Here is a 24,227-nt window from a genome sequence, read left to right as displayed (position 1 = left end):
AAGGCAGAAGGGCAAAAGGGCCTAATGCTGTGTGAAATCTCTTTTTATTAGGGCTTTAATCTCATTCATGAGGAAAGACCCATGACCTAATCACCTCCTGAAGGCCTTGCCTTTAATACTGTGGTTGCATTGGGGATTATGTTTCAACATGAATTTTGGAGAGGACACAAATATTTGAGCCATAGCAGCACATCCATTTCTTCACTGAATAGAAGAGATGACTCTGGATCAGGATGGACACAGAGGGTCATGAGGGACTGAGCATTGGAGTGCCTCCAGCATCAAGTGGGGTAGGGTCACTGATGGCCATGCCTGAGGCTCTCTGTCCTATGGCGGCATCGAGGTTCCATCTATGCTGGTGGGGAGTTCCCTCACAAGATGACTTTGTGTGTGTGTGTAAGTGCATGTTAGTGCCCATAACCACACAAGCATCCTCCCGCGGGTCTATTTCAGCAATGCAAACCTCACAAGAGGCCTGTGTGTGGCAGTAACGGCAAGACCTACCTCAACCACTGTGAGCTGCATCGCGATGCCTGCCTCACTGGATCCAAAATCCAGGTTGATTATGATGGACACTGCAAAGGTAAGCATGCTATCACCACTGCATGGTAACTCTACCTGTGGAGAGATAGGGAAGGGTGGTGTATGGCCTGGCTGGCCATATGACCTTTCTACCAAGGTCACTGCCACCCAAAGCTGAGAAGACCATCCAATTGGTTGGAGATGCACCCTCCTGACATTCAGGAGCCTGCTGGATTTTATGGATTAGGCCCCAGGGGCCTTCCAGCACCTACCTGCAGCTAGAGAGTAGTTAAGGTGATCACATAAATATAATAATAAGAAGAAAGTCCTTAAAGGAATTCCACAACTTTTCAGAATGTATAAATTAAATTTAGGCACTTCCCAGCCCTGGTACTATTATGTTTCTTCTTTTTTGCACTCAAACCATTACCATTAGAGTAAAAGGGAAGGCATCCTGTGGTTGTTGCTAATTAGACACCAGCCCCCTGCCAAGCTATCGCCCTGCCCAGCCCTCCCAGTCTTGACCTCCCCTGGAGTAACAAGAAACTGTTTCTCAGGTGTTAAGTCCCCAATGTAGTCCCTGACCAGAATGTTTCTCCACGTGAATTCTCAAAATCCCAGGAAGCCTTCAACCCAACAGGAGGAGGTGTGAGATCAGGAGGGCAATCCAGTGGACACAAAATGTCAAACAAAGCAGAAAAGAAAAGATCCCATCCTTGGACCCTGGAAGAAGAAAAAGATAATAATTTAAGACAAACTGATGGAAAGGCTACAAACAGCCCTCCTTGAGTGGGGCAGTTTTAATCCTAGAAATATGCAGAAATTTTCTTCACTTTATGTTAATATATTTTTCCCTTTGTCTTGCAGAGAAGAAATCTGTAAGTCCATCTGCCAGCCCAGGTGAGTGCCTGCTTTTTTCCTGCCGTGTGCAGGCATCTCTGAGGAAATCTTGTGTTGCCTGATCCTGCTGAGCACACAAGCTCTTCTATTTTTCAGAACCTGTGACCCAGAACACAGCTCACAAAAGCTGCAAAACACTGCATTTTTAGGGGGTGCTTGCCGATTAAAGCAGCTGTTGGAGGTGGGGGGTGTTAGCTGTTTTCCATTTTCACTGCATAGTGACACTGCGTGGACAGGAAGGCCACTAAGTCCTCTTTCCAACACTCTGTAAGCATGCTCATGTCACAGTCCTTTTGAGGGACAACCCCTTCGAAAGTTGATAACTGAAAATGCCAGTAAGACTTCTGTGGTTTTTTCTGTCTATACAGATTAAAATCTTATCTTGAATTGTAGTTCCAGACCGCTTTAGCCCGTGCTTTATCCAGGTCCTCATAATGTCCTTGAGAGGTAGATCTTACTGTAATGACCTCACAAAAGAAGAAATTGAGGCTGAGAGATTGAGTTTCTGCATATCACACAGAATATGAAGGGCATAGGAAGGGCAGGGTGAAGAAGAATGCCCACTTGTTCACATCCTTGGCTCCATGCCCCCTTCACATCCCAACATATGTTGTCTTCCAGGAATTTCCTTCTGCCAAGGCTTTCTGTACTTTGTTTCCTCATCTACCCAACTCTGGATCCCACCTGTTGCTTCCACATGGCTTACAACAGCTGTCCAGAGCAGAGTTTTGACATGGCCCTTCCTTGGCCCTAGTTTTCTGTTGTTCATAAAAGAGGATGATACAGATGGTGTGGTGTGTGCCTGTGTGTGTGCCTCTGTGTGTGTGTGTGTGTGTGTGAGTGTGTGTGTGTGTGTGTGTGTGTGTGTGTTACTGGGAATTGAACCCAGGACCTAGAGCTTGGCACATGCTTGCCACATGGTAGCCACATGCTAGGCAAGCACTCTACCTCTGAGCTAATCCCCTGCCCTTTTTATTTTGAGATAAGGTTAGCTCAGGCTAACCTTGAATTTACGATCCTCCTGACTCAGCTTCCTGAGTCACTGGGATTACAGGTTATGTACCACTGCACTCAGCAAGGTGGTGTAAAATTTTAAATGGGAGAAAGTTTTGATAGACCTGGTTGATAAAAACAGAGAAAAACCAGAAAAAAAAAGGAAAAGAAAATCAGAAAACTTGTAGCATAACAAATGATAATGCTTTCATGTATTCTGTGTTACTTTAGCTTATCTTGAGCCAAAAGAGCTGCTCTGCTCATTGATTTTCCCCCTTTTTCTTCCTAAAGTTAATGAAAATGTTCTGTATTTTTCTGCTCTATTTTTCCTCACTTAAGCAGCTCTGTTTCAGCATTTTCAATCTCAATCTTAATAAATGTTTTAGTGAGATTAGCTTGACTCCTGGTTAGACACTTTCTGGTTGTGAACCCTTGTGTGATAATCCTGTCCCACCAGGTGCTGTGGGGATTGGATGGGATGACTCAGCCTGGGCATTGTGCTCCCCAGGGAGTGGGTGCCAGATGACCCTGGGGTCCTCCCTCACCACCTGGCTTATCTCTCTCCTCTTTCCTGCAGTCGTTTGCTATCAGGCCAATCGAGATGAGCTTCGGCGTCGCATTATCCAGTGGCTGGAAGCTGAGATCATTCCAGACGGCTGGTTCTCTAAAGGCAGCAACTACAGTGAAATCCTAGACAAGTACTTTAAGGTAATCAGTGTTGTAGTCAAGACTGTTCAGGCCCAGAGAAGGGGAAGCTTCCTTCTCTCAGTGCCTGCAGGAGGAAATATGCAGCTGCTTAGAGTTCCTGGGTGTTTTCATGTTGTTGACCATCCCACAAAGCCGTGGAGTTGCCCTGTGACCCCCTGGATAAATGGGAGTCCAGCAGTCAACCTTCAGGATCAAGCACTCACGTGCCGCCCTCTTGGGCAGTTAAACCAAAGTTCTTAGAGAGGCTGTCAATGAGAAATATGCCCAAGCTCTGTCCCCTACCCTGCAAGACACCCACAGAGCTAGCTGCTGATACATGGTACCTTCTGATCTTGCCCAGACCTGAACCACTTCAACCTTTTACCTGCCCAAATTAACATTTCTCTGTCACTGACTTCATCATCCATAGTCCTGAGTTTCCTCATCTAAGAAGAGTTAATGGACTGGCATCTCCTGGGTCAGAGATTCCTCATGAACCTCGGAAGTAACATTGCCCATCAGATTTACCTGAAGCAACTGAATTCTAATTAGGGTTGGGAAAGATGCTGGTTTCAAAGGGGAAAATGAAGGAGGAAATAGTATTTGGCAACATGTTGGACTACCTGAGCTCTCTCAGAGAGCCTGAAGGTTGATAGAAAGCAGTAAAGGGCACTCTTCCAGGTGATTGACAGGAACACAGACACACATAAGAGCATCACACTTAGAAGCACAGACACATACACACATGTGCAACAATAGGCCAGGTACACATACCACCCACAGAAATACACACATCACAGTGACAGGTACACACAGACACACACATTCCAGTACCCACATTCTCACAGAAGCACCAAGGCCCCCTTCACTTTATGACACAGATCTCTAGGTGGGTGCTTCACTTGCTTCCCAAGCCTGCTGTTCCTGAAGCTAATAAGCCATGACTTAGGAGAAGATTCAGATGCTCTGAGGGCACCCAGCACGCTCAACACCAGTCTAGTCTATGGATTCTTATTTTTTAACTATTATTTTGGAGCCTATAGATGGAGAAATTTTGAGTTGAGTTAAAAGAGGTGTTTGATCATTTAAGACTTCTCTTGTGTTACTGTTTTTAGATAGAAGCTTCTCTATGGCAGAGATTAAATCTCTCTGGATTCCAGGTTTTGGAGATCACACCAAGATGAAAAAGCTTAGCTCTTCTCACTTTGTCCTCTCTCTCAGCTACTCCCACAGGACAGAACCCTTGGCAGGCGTGTTTCCCCTCCCATAGACAAACATGTCACATTGCTGAGCAGGAGAGTTGGACAGGAGCAAAAAGTAACTAAAAGAAAATGCTTTTTCCAAAGCCGAGGGAGTGGTTCCTGCAGGGCCTGTTGTGTATAGTGTCTTTGCCCTGTGATTGCAGCTGGAGCTGTGGGGCCCAGCAAGCTCCTTCCAGGGGGCCTCCTGGGACCTTGTAACTGTTTGTAGTTGCCCTTTTGTGGCACCCTGCCTCAGGCATCTCTGACATCTGCTATTCGATTTGATTCCCAAGAATCCAGGCCACACTGCCCCTTGACACATCTCCACCTCCTCCCATCCCCAGCAGTAATACTCTTGCAGGCTCCCAGCTGAAAACCGCAGGGCCCCTTGAGAAAGCAGCTTTTCTCTAGGGTGTTCTCCCAACCGAGTTTGACTGCTGCTGCCAAACACAACTTTCCTCTTCCCAGACACACTGGCAGAGTTGGGTTGTTGTTGTTTTTTAATGATTATCAGAGGCCTATGTGGTCTCTTCTCAGGGAGACTCCCTCCTTTACTAGGTCAACAGCTGCTTGCTGGGACAGATCTGACACCTCCCAGAGACTGAATTGCTCTCAAGTCTCACTGGTATCCCTTACATCAGAATAGTGGAAAAGCAAATATAATTAGAACTTGAATAAGGCTAATATCTGCCTTTCACCTCAACCAGTGGTTCACTCATTGTTTCTTAGGTGAAAGACTTACAGAATGGAGAAGGGAAGACCAGCGGGAAGTATCTTTCTTGCCCATGTCACCCATACCCTGTGACTCCAGATTGACTCCTGGAGGCCAAGGCTGAAACTAGAGCCAGGCTTCTTGTGTACCTTACCCTGGGTTCATGTACCCCATTCGCCCCAGCTGCTGTGAGTGAGTCAACATCTGCCTCAACCCATCTGCTCTGAATAGTCTCCAAACTTAAAACTATGAGCCCCAATCATGAGTCTCCAAACATTCATCTTCCTGCCTTTCTACAATCCAGCAGTCCCACAGAGGGAAAGTGTTGTTGTCTCGAATATAGAGCCATGAAGTACAGGCATACAGAGGGTCTGTGTCTTTGTAACTGGTTGACTGAACAGAGGCCAAGTGAATTATGTTGGATTGTGGTTCCAGATCAAGACCCCACAGGCCTTTCATGCTATTTCTGGGGCAGATACTAGACCTGTGTTCCTATGGACTCCACATACTGAACTGGCCTGTGGAGGCCCATTAGGGCCCTTATTAAGACTACAGACAGAATGGAATGTCCTCTCAGTCTCAAGCCTGCCTCCTGATCCCAGTGATACTGAAATGTGTGTATACAGCACTGCCTTTTGAGAGCCTCTGGCCTACAGTTGCCAGGTTCAAGGTGTCCACTGGGTCCCTCTGATAGTGAGTGTGCAGCCAGTGTGGGATTTTTCCCCTCCTACACATATTCTCTGACTACCAGAAAGTCCTTTGCTCTTAAGAATATTCCTGGCCAAGCTTATTCAATTATGCTCCCTTAGTTAATCAAGACCTCACAGGTGAACTGCAGGGAAATTTCCTCAGGGAGACCATATAGTGAATAAGAGTATCTGAGATCTGCTCCTGGAAATCAGGACAAGAGTGATAACGAGGTCTAAGCAAGGGCCTCATAGTTGTTTTATATACACCTGTCATCACACATGCCATGGATAGATTTATAACTTTAGAGTGGTGCACATGTGGCACATGGCATTCATACAGACAGCCAGTAGCTACATTTGTCCCTTCTGCCTGGAAACCTGGACAAACTTTCCTTCCAGAATTCCTTGCACCATCTGAGGAGCCACCTTGAAAGTAACATGGGATGCTGATTATTTCCCAGGGTAGCAGTATGAGGCAGCCCAGGGAAAGAATTTGAGAGTTAGGAAGGGAATGACATTGGAACTAGTTAGAAGAGCAGCAGCATCCATTGTGGAATTTGATCAGAACCTTGAAATAGACTCCTTCATGCAGCTATGGCCTGGGCCTCTTGAATGGTCCCAGATGTCTGAGGTCTCAGTTTAGCATTTTAACATGAAGGGACAATGCCTGAGCTCACTACACCCTCCCCTTGCACTCATGGGATGTCATCTGGGTGGTTTGGACAGCCTGCGTGGAGTAGTCTCTGGACCTGTGCATACATCTGCAATGGGCCCTCAGGGATTGGGGTCTTTGCACCACCCCTGCCTGCAGCTTACTGATTTGCCTTGACTTATCACTGCTGTGGTCAGTTATAGGTCTGAATGTGAAAGTTAGACCCTGAGATCATGGCAGGGAGGCTAGAATCATACAGCAAGACAGAGTTGTGTGATTCTCAAGGGAACTTGGAGGGTTACTTGCATTGCTGCTCCAGAGCAGTGAGTTAAAAGCACTGAGGTGTCACAGCTGCTGATTCATCACATGCGACTTCACACCCTGCTGTTTTGTGTGCATCCAGGTTTGAGAATGTGGTGTGGTGGCTGGTCTGTCCCCAAGTTGAGAATGTCTGCAGGATAGGTAGTGTTAGGGCTGGCACAGAGCACACTCAGGCACCCCAGGCTTTGGGGGCAGCTCAGGACTTCTGTCCAGTCTGCCTTCCTGAGGAGGGTCTGGAGTGAAAGGCCTCCTGGTAGCTTTTATCCAGGTCTGTCACTTGCTTCCTTCTCTGGGTATACAGTGATCCAGCCTTTATTGCCATAGCTCTTCGTGACCAGGCCAGGACAGGACTGAAAGATGTCAAGAATGACATGAACCTGAGATGAGTCAGTCCTGGAGAGGCAACGATGGGATTGGGGCTCTACAATCCTTCCTGAAAATCTCTTCATACCCTTCTAGAATTTTGATAATGGTGACTCTCGCCTGGACTCCAGTGAGTTCCTGAAATTTGTGGAACAGAATGAAACTGCCATTAACATCACCACCTATGCAGACCAGGAGAACAACAAGCTGCTCAGGTGAGATGAAGCAACGCTGCCTACAAGAGGGGACTCGAGCCCCTTCCTACCTGGAAAGAGCCACCCATGCCAACATGAAGAAAAAATAGGAACTCTCTCCTGTTCTACTCTGTGAACTTTATGAACTAATATATTAAGAACTAATATACTGATCAGATATGTTGATATTTGATCAAATAGTTAGTTTTAGGCCAGAACTTACAAGGAAAAAAGACTGGAATTTTAAATTATCAAGGTCTCATCAGAGCACAGTTGTTTCTGAATGATTTAGGTGATACTATATTGGTTAATTTTCTGAAGGAATTACATTGATTCAGTCTAAAATAGCTTCACTGCTGATTAGACAGTCAGTGCTGTTTCACATGATTGCTCTAATTGTTATAAATGTATATCCCTCTCATTTTCTGGTATTATCCTAAAATAAATATTAAGAAAAATCAACCTCCACGAAACTTCTAATGTGGTTCCAGTACATCAGTAAGAATTAAAAATAGTAAAAGCTCCTCTCTTGTGTTCAAAAGAAGTGCAAAGCCCATCTTCTAAAAGGATTCTTCCTAAAAGTAGTCTATGACCTTAAGGTATAGAATCTGCAAATCCTTCATATTTTGGTAACCTGAAGTCAGATAAGGTTTTATAGTTTCAATGTCTGAAACTTAAAACATCCCAGCAAGAGAGTTGTCTTTCCTTTTTAGGTGAGAAACCAGGTTCAGAAATGTTGAATAGCTAGCTCTAGACCATTTGGGTAGTAAATTAAGTCAGTGCTCAAATCCAAGCCAGGGGTGGTGTGAATGAACTGCAGTTCTATAAAACTCTTCTGAAAGATCTATTTCTAGAATAGTGATAGTGTGATTCTTGCTTGAATGCCATATTCTTTCAAATCCCATATTCTTCTCATGTCATCTGTCATCTCTTCTGTTTTGATTTTTTTGGTCCAATTGACTTGACAGTTATACCAGTGGGAAGGCAGTTGCTGGTGGAGGGTGTGCAGGTAGGGAAAACACCAATCAAAGTAGACAAAACCATTCACAAAACTTGAGTCATCTTGGGAGAACATTAGAACAAGTTTGAGTGATCCGGCATCCAGTTTAATAAACTGAAGGTTAGGTGCTTATAGGAGTCAGGCTGGGTGGTGCTTGAGACAGGTCAGTGTAGAAAATCAATGAACACTCCTCTCCCTGGCCTCCTGGAGGCCCCAGTTGTGTGTGAGCCTGGTTCTTCACTGTCTTGGGTGTGAGGCTGAAGCCTTGCTGATGTGTTTCTCCTGTGTTTTGTTGCAGAGGACTCTGTGTCGATGCGCTCATTGAACTGTCTGATGAAAATGCCGACTGGAAACTCAGCTTCCAAGAGTTCCTCAAATGCCTCAACCCGTCTTTCAACCCTCCTGAGAAGAGTATGCCTAACATAGAAATTGAGAGCTACTAGGCATGGAGGCATTTGGTGGGAGCTAAGATAGAGAGGGTCGGTGGAATTCTCTAGAGTTGGCTGAGAAAATCCCTTTCCACAGTTCTAGTCTGGGCCCCAGCCCATCATCTCCATGGTACTGTAAAGGTCCAAAAGGGTCTCTGTTGAGTGAGGGTGTCTGCTCAGCCATGGTGCCTCCGAGGGACAGGCAGGCCTTGTCAGGGAAAAGGGCAAGGTGCAGACTACCGCAAGAACCTTCACAACCAAACTATTGTCTTATTTCTGGTCCAACAGAGTGCGCCCTGGAGGATGAAAGGTATGCAGATGGAGCCGAGACCGAGGTGGATTGTAACCGCTGTGTCTGTGCCTGTGGGAACTGGGTCTGCACAGCCATGACCTGTGATGGTGAGCTGTGCCCCTGGCAGAAATAAGGAGCAGCTGGGGGCATGGGAAAGAGGACAGTGACTGGGAACAAGGAGCCCAAGCAGCGAGTAACAGACCCAAACTTGTAATGTCGGGGCTCCCAGGGGCAGCACTATAGGTGAAGTACTTGGCCCAGATGCATTAAGTCTGAAAATCACAGCTGAGCCTACAAACAAGAGATGACTGAGACCAAAACCACGTGTGAATGTTGATATGAGCTGGAATGATCATAATGAAAGCAAATGCCAATTTAGGACTATGTGCCAGGCATTCTTCTAAGCACTTAATCCTTGTGACACTTTAGGGAATACTATATATGAAAGACTGAGGTGATTGGAAGTCAAAATAACTCCTCATTTTAACTCCTAGTATTGCAAATACCTAGCAGGGGGGAAAAAAAGGAAAATATCTGTAGACCCTCATTGAACTATAGAATTAGGTAATCTAAAAAAAATTTTTTGAAATAATGTTGAAGTAGTTGAGACATGGGCAGGGAGGGATGGGGAGATAAAGATGTCAGAAAAAATTAGGGGGACAGAGCAGAGAGTAAAGGATGTGTTAGAACCAGTAGGGTCCCATCACAGTCCTGGGCTACAGTGATGGCAGAAATCAAGCCCTAGCAAAGAACCTAGCAAAGACTATTCAGTTTGGAGGCAAGGCAGAGAAGGGTGTTGAAGCCAGGTCTGGAATGGAATTGAATCACCTTAAGTTTGAGTAGAAAGATCAGTTGGAACCAGACCCAAAAGTTACACCGGAGGAGGTGAACCTAAAATTATATTTTAAAAAGTTAGCTGAGGCAAGAAGAAATGGACTGGTGCCTAAAATTGTATCAGGAAGATTAGGTAAAATGGTGACTGGGAGGAGGAGCCCAAGGAGCTAGGAAGAGCTTCTCCTGGACGAGGAGCTGAGGAGCACCAACAGTATAATAAACAGAGGCTCATGCTGTCCATGGGATCACTAGCCTACCACTGCCCAGGACCAAGTCCATTTTCACTGTGGGCAGGAGACCAGCCTAATTCTAGATAGGATCAGAGAGCAGGGAGAATACAGATATTAGCAATTTCTAGAAGTTGCTGGAAGTCAAGACCAAGCTGCAATAGCCAGAATACACACACAGTAGCTACTAAAGCCAGCAGAGAACATCTTAAAACAGCAGCTGGGCCTGCCTCAACCAGAAAGCACCCTTTGCTTGTCTTCCCCCAACACCTTCAGTACATAACTGCTTTCATTCTGGATTTTGAAAGTTAGTCTTCCATTTCTAAGATGCAGGAGTCAGCATGCAGCTGGTTTATAGAACCCTAAGCATCATTGTCTGGATAAGCCCCATCACGTGTATAAGATAAAATTCAAATCATCCCCTCCATCATTTGCTTATTTCCATAGGCACACAGCTCTAGACTGCTTGTTCTCCTTCCATAGGCACACAGCTCTAGACTGCTTGTTCTCCTTCCCAGGAAGGCCCAATTCAGATCTCTGTTTGGGTATAAAAATACAATTCAGGGATTGGGAGTGTAATTCCATGGTAGGGCTTTTGCCTAGCATGTTTGAGGCCCAGCACATGTTCACTCCCCAGCACCACAGAAACTAAAGAGCAATCCCAATGGTGGTACCGCAGGGATCTTAGCATGTCTTGATATGGAGGCCTGGGATCTAAGAGGAAATTATAGAGGCAGTGTTCAGAGGCATTTCTGGGGTAGTGCCTGTAAGTTAGCAAACTGGTATTAGGTCACAAATCCCAAAGGGAAAGCAAGCAGGGACATCAAGATGTTGTAGACCCATGAAGCTAGGGCCAAGTGAAACTGCTGGGAGGGTCAGGTCAATGCCACTGCCTGGTGTTTCCTGATGGTAAACATTGTGATTGATACCCAGAAATTCCTGAGTCCCATCCCAAATGTACTGAATTAGAATCTGCAAAAAGAAGAGCTTGGGAACCTATGTAGTTTTTTGTTTGTTTGTTTTTTGTTTGTTCCTACACAAAATTGGGAAACATTACTAAATGTAGTGTTTATAACCCTGTCTGCACACCACAAGAGCCTCTTTAAAAAAATACTGGTGCAAAGGTCCAACCTTACATAAATTAAATTTGAATCTCTGAAGATGAAAGCTAGGCTTTTTTTTTTTCCTTTTGTGGTGCTAGGGATCAAAAGCAAATGTGGGTCCTTGCTCGTACTAGGTAAGTGCTCTACCAATGAGCTCTCCCTCACCCAGCAATGATATATGTAAGTGTTCATCGGGGCATTTTGAGGATATATAAGTGATTAAGAATCACTGCCCCAGAGGAATTTCCTGAGCCAGGACCCAGGTTCTCGACATAGCTTTTCTGCTAGGCCAGCTCCTGGCATGATGTGCCATCAGTTGAAAGACGCTGGGAACAGAGGCCAGAGAATAGTTGGTAGATTTCTTGTTGGTAGTGTGTTACCTTGGAGATGTCAGTTGTATGAGACCCTGCATGGCTTCATACTCAAGAAAAAGAACGAATAAAAAAAGTGGGGAAAAAAATAAATAAATAAATAAAAATTTACATCTGTAATAGAGTGCACATCACCAGTTTTAAAATGCAAAATCTTGTCAGGCACACTTGTAATCCCAGCAGCTCAGGAGTCTGAGGCAAAAGAATTCCAAGTTCAAAGCCAGCCTCAGCAACTTTGTAAACCTTTAAACAACTCAGCTGGACCCTGTCTCAAAATAACATTTTTTTTAAAGGGCTGGAGTTGTAGCTCAGTGAACCCTGCCTGGATTCAATCCCTAGTACAAAAAAAAAAAAAAAAAAAATCTAAAATGTTTCAAAATCTGAAACTTGTTGAGCAGTACTCTGACATCTCAAATTAAAAATGTCAAAGCTGAATTCAAGTGAATTGAAACACAGGCACATTAAAACTTATATATTACCTTCAGACTATGCATATAAATTATAATATGAAACACAAAATGAATTTTGTTTAGACTTAGCTCCCATCCCAAGATTGTTCATTATATGTACACAAATATTCCAAAATACTTTTGGTCCAAGCATTTCAGATAAGGGACACTCTATATTTAGTAAGAAAAAATATAGAGGTCCTATAATTAGATAATGGTATTCAGTACACACACACACACAAAAAAAAAGAAATGTGAGCAATCTACTCTCCCTCCATAGGTTAAATGGTGGATGAGTTGAGAACCCATAAGGTTAGTGAATTCCTCACAGGCTTACCACAGCTGCCAATGTCTGAGCTTTGGTTCTTTTTGCAGGAAAGAATCAGAAGGGGACCCAGACCCAGACAGAGGAGGAGGTGACTAGATATGTCCAGGAGTTCCAAAAGCACCAGGTGAGTGGTGGCCACTGTGTTGGTTCAGGTATTGCTGCTGCCTCCAGGCCCTTCTCTCAGTCACTGCCCACTGCTCCCAGGAGACCAAGGAGACACACTTTGTTCAATACAGTAGATCCTGCATGATATCATTTCACATGCATTATCAAACTGGGATACAGTTTTTGATGAAGTCCTCTAAGAGCCCAGCAAGATCCAATAGATGTAAGTTACAACTTGGTGAGTGACTGTGTAAGTAAGAATTGGCAAGGTGGCTATTAGCAAGTGAGCATGGTCTGAAGCAGTATTAGTGTTTCCTATCATGGCGTGCCCAGACCCAGTTTGAAAACTGCTTTTGGAGAGCAGGCTCCATAACTTGCTCATCGTTGTGCCCTTACATCTGTCACTGGGCCTGGTATGCAGTAGACACTCAGTGAGAAATGAGTGGATTCATACCTCAATAGAAAGGATCTAAGTTCAATACCATATGGTCAGAGAAGAACCTGTGATTGACAAAAATTCTCCTTCCTGGAGATTCAAAAGGTAGTAAATCAGAGTTCTGTTCAGAGTATATGTCAGTGTGTTGAAAGCCTCTTTAAGGAAAGCGCTCTTAGCAGAGTAGAGGTCCACTGAGGCACTGTGGGAATATTGGGTCCTGGGCCTGTCCTTCTACCACTCTGCTGTGTAGTCTTAACAGGATACTGCTCCTTGCATTATCTATCTGTTGACGAGATCTAATAATAGAAGCCTTCTCCTTGATGTTTGAGTTTTTAAGGAATATCACAGTCACAAAAGCTGCTAAACCACTGAGATGAAATATTTAACATGAGTTAAAAAAATTACTATTGATAGTAATTGTTCATATTTATTGATCATACTTTTTAAAATATTTTTTCAAATATACATGGACACAATATCTTTATTTTGCTTATTTATTTTTATGTGGTGCTGAAGATCAAACCCAGGGTCTCTCACATGCGAGGCAAGCGCTCTACCACTGAGCCACAACCCCAGCCCCTTATTGATCATTCTTTACGTGCATTTTGACATTATTATCACCGATTGTGTCAAAATCTCTTGTCCTTTGTTTAAGCAGAAGCTTCTAGTCTTGCTTTTCCTAATTTCACAAGTCTTGAGTGAGTACGTGAGTTCAACCAATTAAAAGGGAAGGAAAAACTTCACAGGAATTCCTTTCATCTAGTGTGGAGAAGTTACAGTGGAGTAACAGATGGTGGGGAGTGAATTACAGTAGCTAACATTTTTAATTTTCTCTGTCTTATGGGAATTTCTTCAGAAGCAGACACTGAGACAAGGACTCAAGTAGAGCATTTATGTGGGAGGCAATCCCATAAAACAGCAGAAGATGTGTAGGGAAATGCACTCAGGAAGGAAGCAATAAAGAGTGTATTCAGATCAGGCATGAAGACGCTCACCTATAATCCCTGCTACTTGGCAGGAGGACTGCAAGTTTGAGGCCAGCCTGAACAACTTAGGGAGACCAAAATAATAATAATAAAAAGAAGAATATCCAGGCAAGGCACTACAGGGGCACTCGGAACTTAATCCTATTGGGGAACTCTGGGAACTGAGTTACTGTGCCTGAGATGGGAGGAACTGGAGTATTTCTACAAAACTAACATCAGCCATTGGCTGAGGGCTACCTGGGTTCATTAATTCCCTGGCATTTCTGGCTACAGCACATGCAGGCAGTATAGGCTTCCAAAGCTAGAGAAAGCCTCAGGCAGAGGTGCTGGTGTGCCAGTAAGAAGCCATACCAGTTTCCACCAAAACAATTGAAGCAAGGGGCTGGGGATGGAAACTGACTGTGGCCAGTCACTGTGGCCAATGGTTTTTTCCTAATTTTTTTTTTAAATTGAGGTATAATTCACATGTCATAAAATTCAGTGCTAAAAAATATGCAATTTAGTGGGTTTTAGTCTATTCAATTCTCACCACTAATTCTAGGAAGTTTTCAGTATCCAAAAAGAAATCCTATAACTATTAGAAGTCATTCCACATTCTCTTCTCCCTCTGCCCTTGGCAACCACGAATCTACTTTCTGACTCTATAGATTTGATTTGCCTATTCTAGATATTTCATAAAAATAAAATCATACACTACATGGTCTTTTACTTATTTATTTTGTGGGGGGTCTAATTCTTTAATTTGGGATAGTGTTTTCAAAGTTCATCCTTACAACATGAATCAGTCCTTCATTCCTCTTTGTGGCTGAATACCATTGCACATATACCACATTTTGTATATCCATTCATCAGTTGATGGACGTTTAAGTCATTTTAATTTTGAGCCCTGATGAATGATGTTGCTGTGAATATTAATTGTACAAGCTTTTGTGTCGGTATGTTTTCAAATTTTTTTATGAACATGTATGTTTTAGTCCGTTTTTTCACTTCTATGATCTGATCAGAACAACTATAGAAGAGGAAAAGTTTATTTGAGGGCTCATAGTTTCAGAGGTCATACTCTCTAAAAGGCTGGTTCCATTTCTTGGGATGTGTGGCAGAGGGAAGCAGCTCACATCATGGTGATCAAGAAGCAGAGAGAGAGACTCCACTTTTCAGATACAAATATATACACCAAAGCCACGCCCTAATTTCCACTGCCTCCAGCCACACCCCACCACTCAGTGAATCCCTATCAGGGGATTAATTCACTGATTGGGTTAAGACTCTCACAACCCAATCATCTTTCTTCTGAACTGTCTTGCATTGTCTCACATGTGAGGTTTTTTTCCTTGGCTGCTGCTTTTGGAGACTTCCCCAATCAAATAAATGAAGGCATTTGCCATCATCAGGATACCCAACAACTCACATCCAAACCATAATAATATTTTTTAATTCTCTTATATACCTGAAAGTGCAATTGTTGAGTCATATGGTAACTCCATATTCAGGACTATTTTCCAAAGTGGCCACACCTCTGTACATTCTCATCAACAGTGTCCTCACATCCTTGTCAGTATTTTCTGAGTTTTTTTTTCTTGTTTGTTTAATTTGGTTGTTTTTTGTGGAGTTTTTTTGTTTGTTTGTTTTGTTTTGTTTTATTGTTACTAGGGATCAAACCCAAGCCCTTGGACACACTAAACAAGTTCTCTACCACTAAGCTATATCCCCAGTCTTTTTCTTTTATTTTGAGACAGGGTCTTACTAAATTGTCCAGGCTGGTCTCACACTTGTACTCCTCCTGTCTCAGCCTCCTGAGCCGCTGTGGATAGAGATGTGCACCACCACACATAGCTGTTATTGTTTTTATTTTAGCTTCGCTAGTGGAAGTGAAGTGGTATCTCATTGTGATTCTGATTTGTATTTCCCTAATGACTAGTGATGTTGGACATCTTCTTAAGTCCTCATTAACTATGTGTATCTTCTTTGAGAAAAATGCCAGGCAGTGTTGTAAAAGCCAGTACTTTCTTATTCTCATTTTACTGTTGGAAGACATTGAGATACAGGTTTCACAGTATGCCCAAGGTCACCAAGAAAGTAGCACAGTTGAATTCAAGTTCAAACTGTCTACTTCCAGAAACTGTTGTTGCTCTTAACACGTCTCTGGGACTTGTGGGATTCAGAATATCAGTATCCTTTTATTTATCCTTAAAATGGAAATAATAAGGTCTGATCTTGTTTCGTAGGAATGCAGATGGAGTCAACTCTGAATGCAGTAAAGAACTCCTACTTACCAGAATTCAGATTCAGCATAAGAATGTATCTGTTGGGGGCTAAGGTTGTGGCTCAGTGGTAGCGTGCTTGCTTAGCCTGTGTGAGGCACTGGGTTCGATTCTCAGAACCACATATAAATAAATAAAGTAAAGGTCCACTGACAATTAAAAACATTTTAAAAAAAGAATGTATCTGTTGGGCTGGGGTTGTGGCTCAGTGGTAGAGTGCTTGCCTCACATGCATGGGGCACTGGGTTCAATCCTCAGGACTACATAAATAAATAAAATAAAGGTATTGTGTCCACCTACAATTAAAAATTTAGAAAAAAATTTTTTTTAAAAAAAAGAATGCATCTGTCAATGACAGCTGTATAAAGTCTTGAGACCCAGATAAATGCCAGTTATTTTTTAATATTTCCCTGATGATTATTTTCTCTTACATCTCAAAGGAAACAGCTGAAAAGACCAAGAAGGTGAGCACTAAAGAGATCTAAGAAGAGGCACTTAGACACAGTGTCTGGAACCCAGCACCTTCTCTTCCACTCCAGCGCTGAGTCCAGTATACGCAAGTGTCTGCTACAATCGCCAAATCACCAGTATTTGCTTATATAGCAATGAATTTTATTTTGTTTATTTGTTTTGCAATAAAGGAAGTGGGGGTGGCTGGCTAGTAGGGGAAGGGCCATAGCCTTCATTTCTAGGAGTACTTCCAGAGAAACTGTGCTCTGGGGCTAGAGGCAAGTAAAGAAACTGCATCAGGGTGGGGAGGGAGCAGACCCAGATCTGAAGCCTTTCTGAGTCCACCACAGCTGTGTGCAGACTGCAGGGAGAGACACGCAGTGCCAGAGAAGACTGAGCAGGCCGTCCCTGCAGGAGGACAGTGGAGAGGAACTCATTCTGCTTTCAGCCCATGCTGTTGCTACTGTCAGCATGACAGACCTCCAGCATCTCTGCTTCTCCACTGCCTTTAGATACACAACCACCCTGTTAGTTACCTGTGTCCCGCAGGCTTGGATGGAGTTTCTGGGAGGGTATGCCCAAATGATGCAGATACTTGTGTACTTCAAGCCCCATAGAGACTTAACCAAATTTTTTAAATACTTTTTACCAAAGGTGCTATATCTCTGTCAAACACTTTTTTTTTGGCAAGTTGACTTCATTCTTCAATTATTATCATTATATTATTGTTGTTGTTTTATAATATTTTATTTTCTTGACTAGATATTAAGCTTTTGTAATTATTTTCCAGTACTACCATTTCAGAGGTGGAAGGAGTTTGGGATTCTTCCTGGTACAGGAACTTTTGTAACCCAGAACCCCCCACCCCACCACATACTAGAGTAGATATACCCTACAATGTCAGCACCTCTGGCTTCTAGAAGATCAGCTGTGTACCACAAGGGGCAGAAGTTTCCTCAGACAGAAGCCAGGGGATGAAGCGTCTTCATATAAAGCTTTCAAAATCCAAAAAGTTAATTTGTTTTCATTTATTCTGAGAAGTTTAGGCAAATCACTGTTTGAAAGGCTAGAGGCTTACAGTGCCTCCAACATGCTCATTGATCTACCATTAGCTAGCACAGTGATATGGCCCCTATCTCCTGTTACTGGGCCTCAGTTTCCTCAGTGAGCTGATAAGAATGCATTAACCTTTTGATCTGACAGATTTTGTGGTTCTGGTAATTAGTCCGGAGCCAGGTAGGTTCCTGTGATTTTCCTTCTTGTGATAAACCTTATCAACAAGAAGAGTCAGATAGCCAAAAATAAGATGTCCAAGTTTGACCTCAGCCTGAATGACCCTTGCCAGCCCTCCATGGGAAAGTGTGCCCAGGAGGAGAGTGCAAGAGAGAGAACCACCCCTCTTCTCTGCATGGCATGGGCAATCTCTTGTTGGAGTCAGAAAGAGCTTTCCCTTTAGAGAAGAGAACAAAAGAAAGTTTGACATTTTAGGGGGTGAGAAACAGAGACAGAATTTTCAAACTGAACCTTGGGGAGAAGTCAGTTGTTCACAGTCAGTCCTGTGTCTGTGGCCTTGGATTATTATACCCGCTCATTACCCTGTTTTAGATGTGTTTGTCATAACAAGGGTCAAACATTTGAAGAATTCATTTGCAAAAATTAAATTACATATTATGTAGTTTGTATGCATAGGCAATTGTGAGAAAGTCTGCCAGAATTCCTTCTAAGTAGTTTTCCTTGTTCTATTTGAAAGGGGAAAATTCCACTTCACTTCTAATTCTGCAAAAAAATTCTTTCATGTACCATCCCATTTAAAAAATACTTTGAACCTCCCCACCCCCTTGTGTAGTCTGAAATGCAGCTCCCTGTCCAAGTGCCTTGGAGAACTCACAGCAGCATGCCTTAATTAAAAGAAGTTTTGCCAGTTCTTGGACACAATGAGAGAGGGCAGGAGTCCTAGTTGGTTTAAAGCAAGAAGCCACAGTGTCTGTTCACTGGTCACATTTAGAACAATGATTACTATCCAAGACTCTACCCAACCCTGCAACATTGAATTCCCAAGAGCAAATCCACATTCCTCTTGAGTTCTGCTGCTTCTGTGTAAATAGGGCAGCTGTTGTCTGCACCATGAGATCACATGATCTGAGGACCATTCATGGAAAAGCTGCTAAATAGCCTAGTTTGGGGAGTCTCACATAGAGCTTTGCATGGAACGAACATGCAGGATCAAATCAGGTTCAGTTCTTTCAGCCCTCTGAAAGCATGTAAGGCATAGCTGCAAGCTTTTTGGGCTTTCTGTGTGTGTGTGGTTTTATAAGTAGTGTCTGCTAAGATCCAGTGTCCATGGAAACCTTCCCACATGCCGTGACTCTGGACTATCACTGTTTTGGGAAAGCAGGGCTCTTCCACCAGCTAATAAGCCCATGTGAACCAGTCTGAATGTCTTTCCTTTAGCCTATGATTTAAATAGTCAAACTTCAGGAAACAATTAACAGGTTTGTTGCCTGTGTGTTTGTGAAAATGTACTTGTATTTAGTATGCTTCCATATTGCATTTAACTTGTTTTTGTAACTCCTGATTTTTTTTTTGGTTACTATTGATAAATAAAAAATAAAATAATAGTTTTATTGGTTTCCTTCCCTTCAGTCAAGGCCAAATAAAATTGTGCAAACAAACAATAACCACTTTCCTCAAAAAAGTAAACTTGAGTTTCAGGAACCTTTTTTAAAAAAGGTACTAAAGAGTCTGTCCTAAAGGCATCTTGGGTGTTTAGTGAAATAAGCCATACTCGAAAATCAAGGGTCAAATATTTTCTATTATTCAGAAGCTAGAGAGAAAAAAGGAATTAAAAGGCGGATCTCAGAAAAAGAGGGGGGAAATCAGTAGAATAGAAGCGTAGGACCAAGGGTAAGGACAAAGGGGGAAGAAAGAGGAAAAATTGGGGAATTAAGTTGACCAAATTATGCTGTGTGCATGTATGAATATATCACAATTTATTCCAATTTTATATATAACTATGATGTGCCAATTAAATAAATAAATTGAGAAAAGACATTTTGGGAATGCAGCTGGGAGGGAAAGTTTACTTGGGGTAGTAGGATGGTGGATGTGGATAGAGTGATGAGAAGTCAGGGAGTGACTTGGTCCATTCAGACTGCTATAACAAAATAGCTTAGACTGGGTAATATGTAAACAATTCATTGTTCAGTCTGGAGGCTGATAAGTCTAAAGGCACAGCAGTTTAGGTGTCTGATGATAGCTTGTTCTCTGCTTTAGACGGGACCTTCTTGTTGCACATGGCAGAAGAGGTGAGCAAGCTCTTTTGAGCAAACTATTCAGCCCCTTTTTATAAGGGCATTAATCCCATTCCTGATGGTGGAGCTCCTATGACCTAATCAGTTCCCAAAGATCCCGTCTCCTAATGCTATTGTATTGGGCATTAGTTTGCCACCTGTGAAAGTTGGTGGTGGGGACACAAACATTCAGAACATGGCAGGAAACATTCCTATATTGGGAAGAGGTTAAACTAAAATGACTCTTAAAGGCCCTAGTGAGTCTTCTGAGACTGGATGGCATCTAATGAGTCTGACTACAGATAAAACTGTATGAGAAACCAAGAAAACTTGGGAAGGTGAAACAAGGAATTATTGCTGGAAACGGGTTGCAATACTTTAATGACTTCCTTTATGCATACTCCCTTTGGGATCAATATTTCCAAGTGGACCAAATGCTGGTTGGTTAAATCATAAGCGATTAAGACTTCTTTCTGCTCCTCCTTCAAGATACATGAGCAATACTTGCTTTCCAACTTCCCATTTTCATAACTATGATGCACTCCCCAGAACCACTAATTCTATCTTTCTAAAAGAACACATTTGATAAGTTTTAAAGTTTCTTAGTATCACTTATATCTGTATAAATCTTGCTTCCCTAAAATTATAGCCAGGTAACCTTGATTGGATTTTGGAATTGTTCAAATGAGTGGGTGCCACCATGCCTGGTCATAATCATGTTAAATCCTGGCTGTCTTCGCCCAACCTCCCATCAGGATCTGGAACATTTTTCCTACTGTTACAGCATATGTAGGTTGAGAAAGTAAAAAGTTATTAAAGTAGAACAACATACTTCAGAAGATAAGTTTCCTATAATTAAAATTTAATATTATGAATTAGACAAGCATAAATAATATATAAGCATAAATTAGTTTGATAAGCGTTAGTTTTTTGAGTAGCTGTATCAAGTTCTATAAGTCCTCCGATTATTTCTAAAATGAGGGGGAGGGGAGAGAAAAATAGAATATGAATGAGTGGATAAGATGTAAGCAGATGCTCTCAGTCCTGAAGCACATCTAACATGGATGTAGGATATGAAGACATTCATGGGCTACTGCTGCTGGGCTGGGGATTGTTTAATGGCATGGGATAGGAAGAAAATGAGGCCGTGTAGTCTTCCTGTCAATTAGAAGGAATTTTTTTCTAATTATTTAATATTTTATACTTGAAAAAGTAATATGCACACCTAGAAATAAAAAATCCCAAGTTGTATTGAAGAAAATATAACAAAATCATCTTCTTAGGGGACATATACATTCATAAATATACTTATAATTGCCAGTTGTCCTTCAAAGAGGTTGTATCAATAGACAGTTCCACCAAAAGGACATACATTAAGTGTTTCTATTTCCCTACATTTTTTGCAAACTTTTTTTTGGCTACTAATAGAAGAAAAATGAAATTCCTCATTGCTTTATTTTTAATTGGTTGATTATATTATTTATTTTGTAAGACTGAGCATCCTTCCATTAATTATTTCATTTCCTTTGCTCTGTTTGTTGTTGGCCTTTATTTTATTGATTTATGATTCATGTCAGTAGCCTTTTGTTATAAATGTGGCAATTATTTTCCCCCTTTTGAGTTTATTTATAGTATTCTTTGTCTTGTTGAAAGCTTCACTATTTATATAAACTAATTCATCCATCTTTTCCTCTCTATTTTTAAGACAAAAGAACTTTAAACTCTGTGCCATTATTGAAGCCTAAGGACAGAAAACAGCCAGAGCAGAACTTTGAAGTCCTCAAAAAGAACAGAAAATGTCCACTTACGGGGATAAGAGTGGCATGATGTAGTCATTGCCAGCGTTAGGGAGTGTATAAACTAAATCTACCATTACAACCCAGGGAATATTCCAGAACAGAGTATTCCAACTGGAATAAGCACAGTACAGAGGTGGATCCAAACTGAACTACAATTATTCTATTATCTATTAAGGGTGATTTCTATTTCTACGGTAAAGGCAAAATGGAGACTGAAATCAACACCATTTATGTTCATTTAGCAAATTATTTTGTGTCTCTACTATTTTCCAGGCATTTTATTTCATTTTAAATTTTTTTTTAGTTGTAGATAGACACAATACCTTTATTTTATAATTTATTTATTTTTATGTGGTGCTGAGGATCAAACCCAGTGCCTCACATGTGCTAGGCAAGCTCTGTACTACTGAGCCACAACCCCAGCCCTGTTCCAAGTATTTTCTAAGAGTTTATTGTGAGTGCTTGGACTCATCAGTGACCAGTGAAAAGAGATGATGATTTCTGCCTTGTGGAGTTTATGTGCTAGCAGGGACAGATAGATAATAGACATAATAAGTAGGTAAAATTTATGGTGGTATGTTAGAAGGTGATAAGGAGCACATTCAGCAGATAAGGGAGATTGAGAGAGTGCAGATGAGAAAGTGCCTCAGTTTGCAATTTTAAAAAGGGTGGTCAGGGGCTGGGGTTGTGGCTCAGCGGTAGAGCGCTCACCTAGCATATTCGAGGCCCTGGGTTCAATCCTCAGCACCACCTAAAAATAAATAAATAAATGTATTGTGTCCAATACAACTAAAAAATATTTTTTCAAAAATGGTGGTCAGGACAGGCCCCATTGAAAAGGTCAACAGAGACTTTAAGCAGAAGGAATTAGCTAGGTGATGTGGTGCCGGAATGTCACTTGGGGGCTGAAGTGAAGATGGTGAGAGGTAGAAATAAGGACAAAGAAGTGGAGGACAAAGGACAAAGTTGGAGCATGGTTAAGGATTTCGAGGAGAGGTCCTAAAAGGCTATGTAGGGACTCTGGCTTTTACTGAGTGAAATAAAAGACTTTATGGGTTATTATATGAGAATAAGTGGGGTAAACCATCGGTGGTTCTATTCTGCATGTGTGCCTAAACATTCTCAAACACTGATACCTTATGAAAACCTGATTATACCATTTCTTGTGTGATAGCTCACTTAGCTACCTACCAGGTGGATCCTATCAAGATTCTGATTCATAATGAGCAAAACCAAGCATTATTTAATTTATATTGTAGAGAGCTTTGGGTATGTAAATAACTTCTCTATTTTGTCAAGTAATTTTATATCTGTTAAAAAGAAATATGGATGCATACACTGTTAACAGGTGAAACTTGGGAAGCCTAAATAGATGAAGGGAACATGTAGGATTGAACAGATTTGTATGTGTGTGTGTTCTATGTGCCAGGCCCTGGGAAGGGGACTAGGATTACAACTGTAGTCAAACTCAATATCTTCTCTTAGGGAAATAGGTCAGTAGTCTATGTGGGAGCTTGTAATCATATTATAAGAACAAAGCACATATTATGAGAAAAGACCAGTACTCTGGAATCAGAAACCATGGGAGAAATTTCTAACCTGAAATCTGAACAAGTAGAATTTCCCTAAAGTCTATTTAGTAGGAGCAGCAAATGCAGCGATCCAAAGATGCAGAAAAGTAAATAAGAGCTTGAGATCCAGACCTCGGTCTGAATCCCACTCTGTTATTTACGGTTGTACCACTTTGGGAAAATTAGATTCTCTGTGATTGTTTCCTCATTTATAAAAATGGAGATGATAGTAATTTGGAACCAGGTACTGCAGCACATGCCTGTTGTCCCAGCTACTTGAGAGACTGAGAGGAAGATTACTTGAGCCTAGGGGTTCAAGGCCAGCCTAGGCAACATAGACAAACCCCCATCTCAAAACACAGAAAGTATTTCAGAAGGCTATTATGAGAATTAAATGAAATAAATATATAAATTGGATTAAATAAAGTATTTCAAAAGTTTTCAAAGTGCCTGATAGGCTAAGCACTAAGCCTTTGTTTTTGTTGCTATCCTTTTCTACAAACTGAAGATAACAATAATGCATCATGACGCTGCCATACATGTTAAATAAAATGAATATGTAATGGCCCTAGCTGCTGATGAAAGCTTCATTATTTATATAAACTAACATATCCAGTGATTTCTCAAGTAATTTTTATATCTTTATATATTCTTTGTCTTTCATAAATGCCAGTCATTCTGAATTTCATGTTTCAACATCTTCATAATGGATCTACATTAGAACATAGTTCTAATTGTGATTGTTACTTCACTGAGGGGCAATATAATGTAGTACTTAACAACCTGGCTTCCTGGGCTTAAACCCTGGCTCTTCTCTTACCTTTTATGTTTCTCCAAGTAATTTAGCCTCCCTATGCTTCAGTTTCTTCTTCAAAATGGCATAATAGTAACTACCTCATTTGTTTCTTTTTCTGAGGATGAAATAAGCTAATGTGTGTTAATTTTTAAGTAGTTTCTGACACATGGAAAATACTACGTAAGTGTCAAATATCATTATGTTTACCAATTGTTTTCACTGATTAT

At 41.8% G+C, this 24,227-nt stretch overlaps 1 protein-coding gene across 1 annotated transcript in view; it reads left to right on the top strand.

Annotated features, from left to right (window-relative positions):
* FSTL1 (follistatin like 1) overlaps positions 1–19,157 on the top strand; it is a 55,050-nt gene extending 35,893 nt beyond the window's left edge. Inside the window, exons 4-11 of the mRNA XM_081301750.1 lie at positions 454–583; positions 1,390–1,422; positions 2,993–3,123; positions 7,177–7,295; positions 8,573–8,685; positions 8,991–9,101; positions 12,354–12,430; positions 16,535–19,157. Coding sequence (XP_081157876.1) covers positions 454–583; positions 1,390–1,422; positions 2,993–3,123; positions 7,177–7,295; positions 8,573–8,685; positions 8,991–9,101; positions 12,354–12,430; positions 16,535–16,579 — 759 coding nt within the window. The 3' untranslated portion in view covers positions 16,580–19,157. The remainder of the gene's footprint in view (positions 1–453; positions 584–1,389; positions 1,423–2,992; positions 3,124–7,176; positions 7,296–8,572; positions 8,686–8,990; positions 9,102–12,353; positions 12,431–16,534) is intronic.
* The last annotated feature ends 5,070 nt before the right edge of the window (positions 19,158–24,227 follow it).

Source organism: Spermophilus citellus (assembly GCF_964194105.1).
Source record: "Spermophilus citellus genome assembly, chromosome: 7".
Lineage (NCBI taxonomy): Eukaryota > Metazoa > Chordata > Mammalia > Rodentia > Sciuridae > Spermophilus > Spermophilus citellus.
This window is presented reverse-complemented; position numbering and strand designations above follow the sequence as displayed.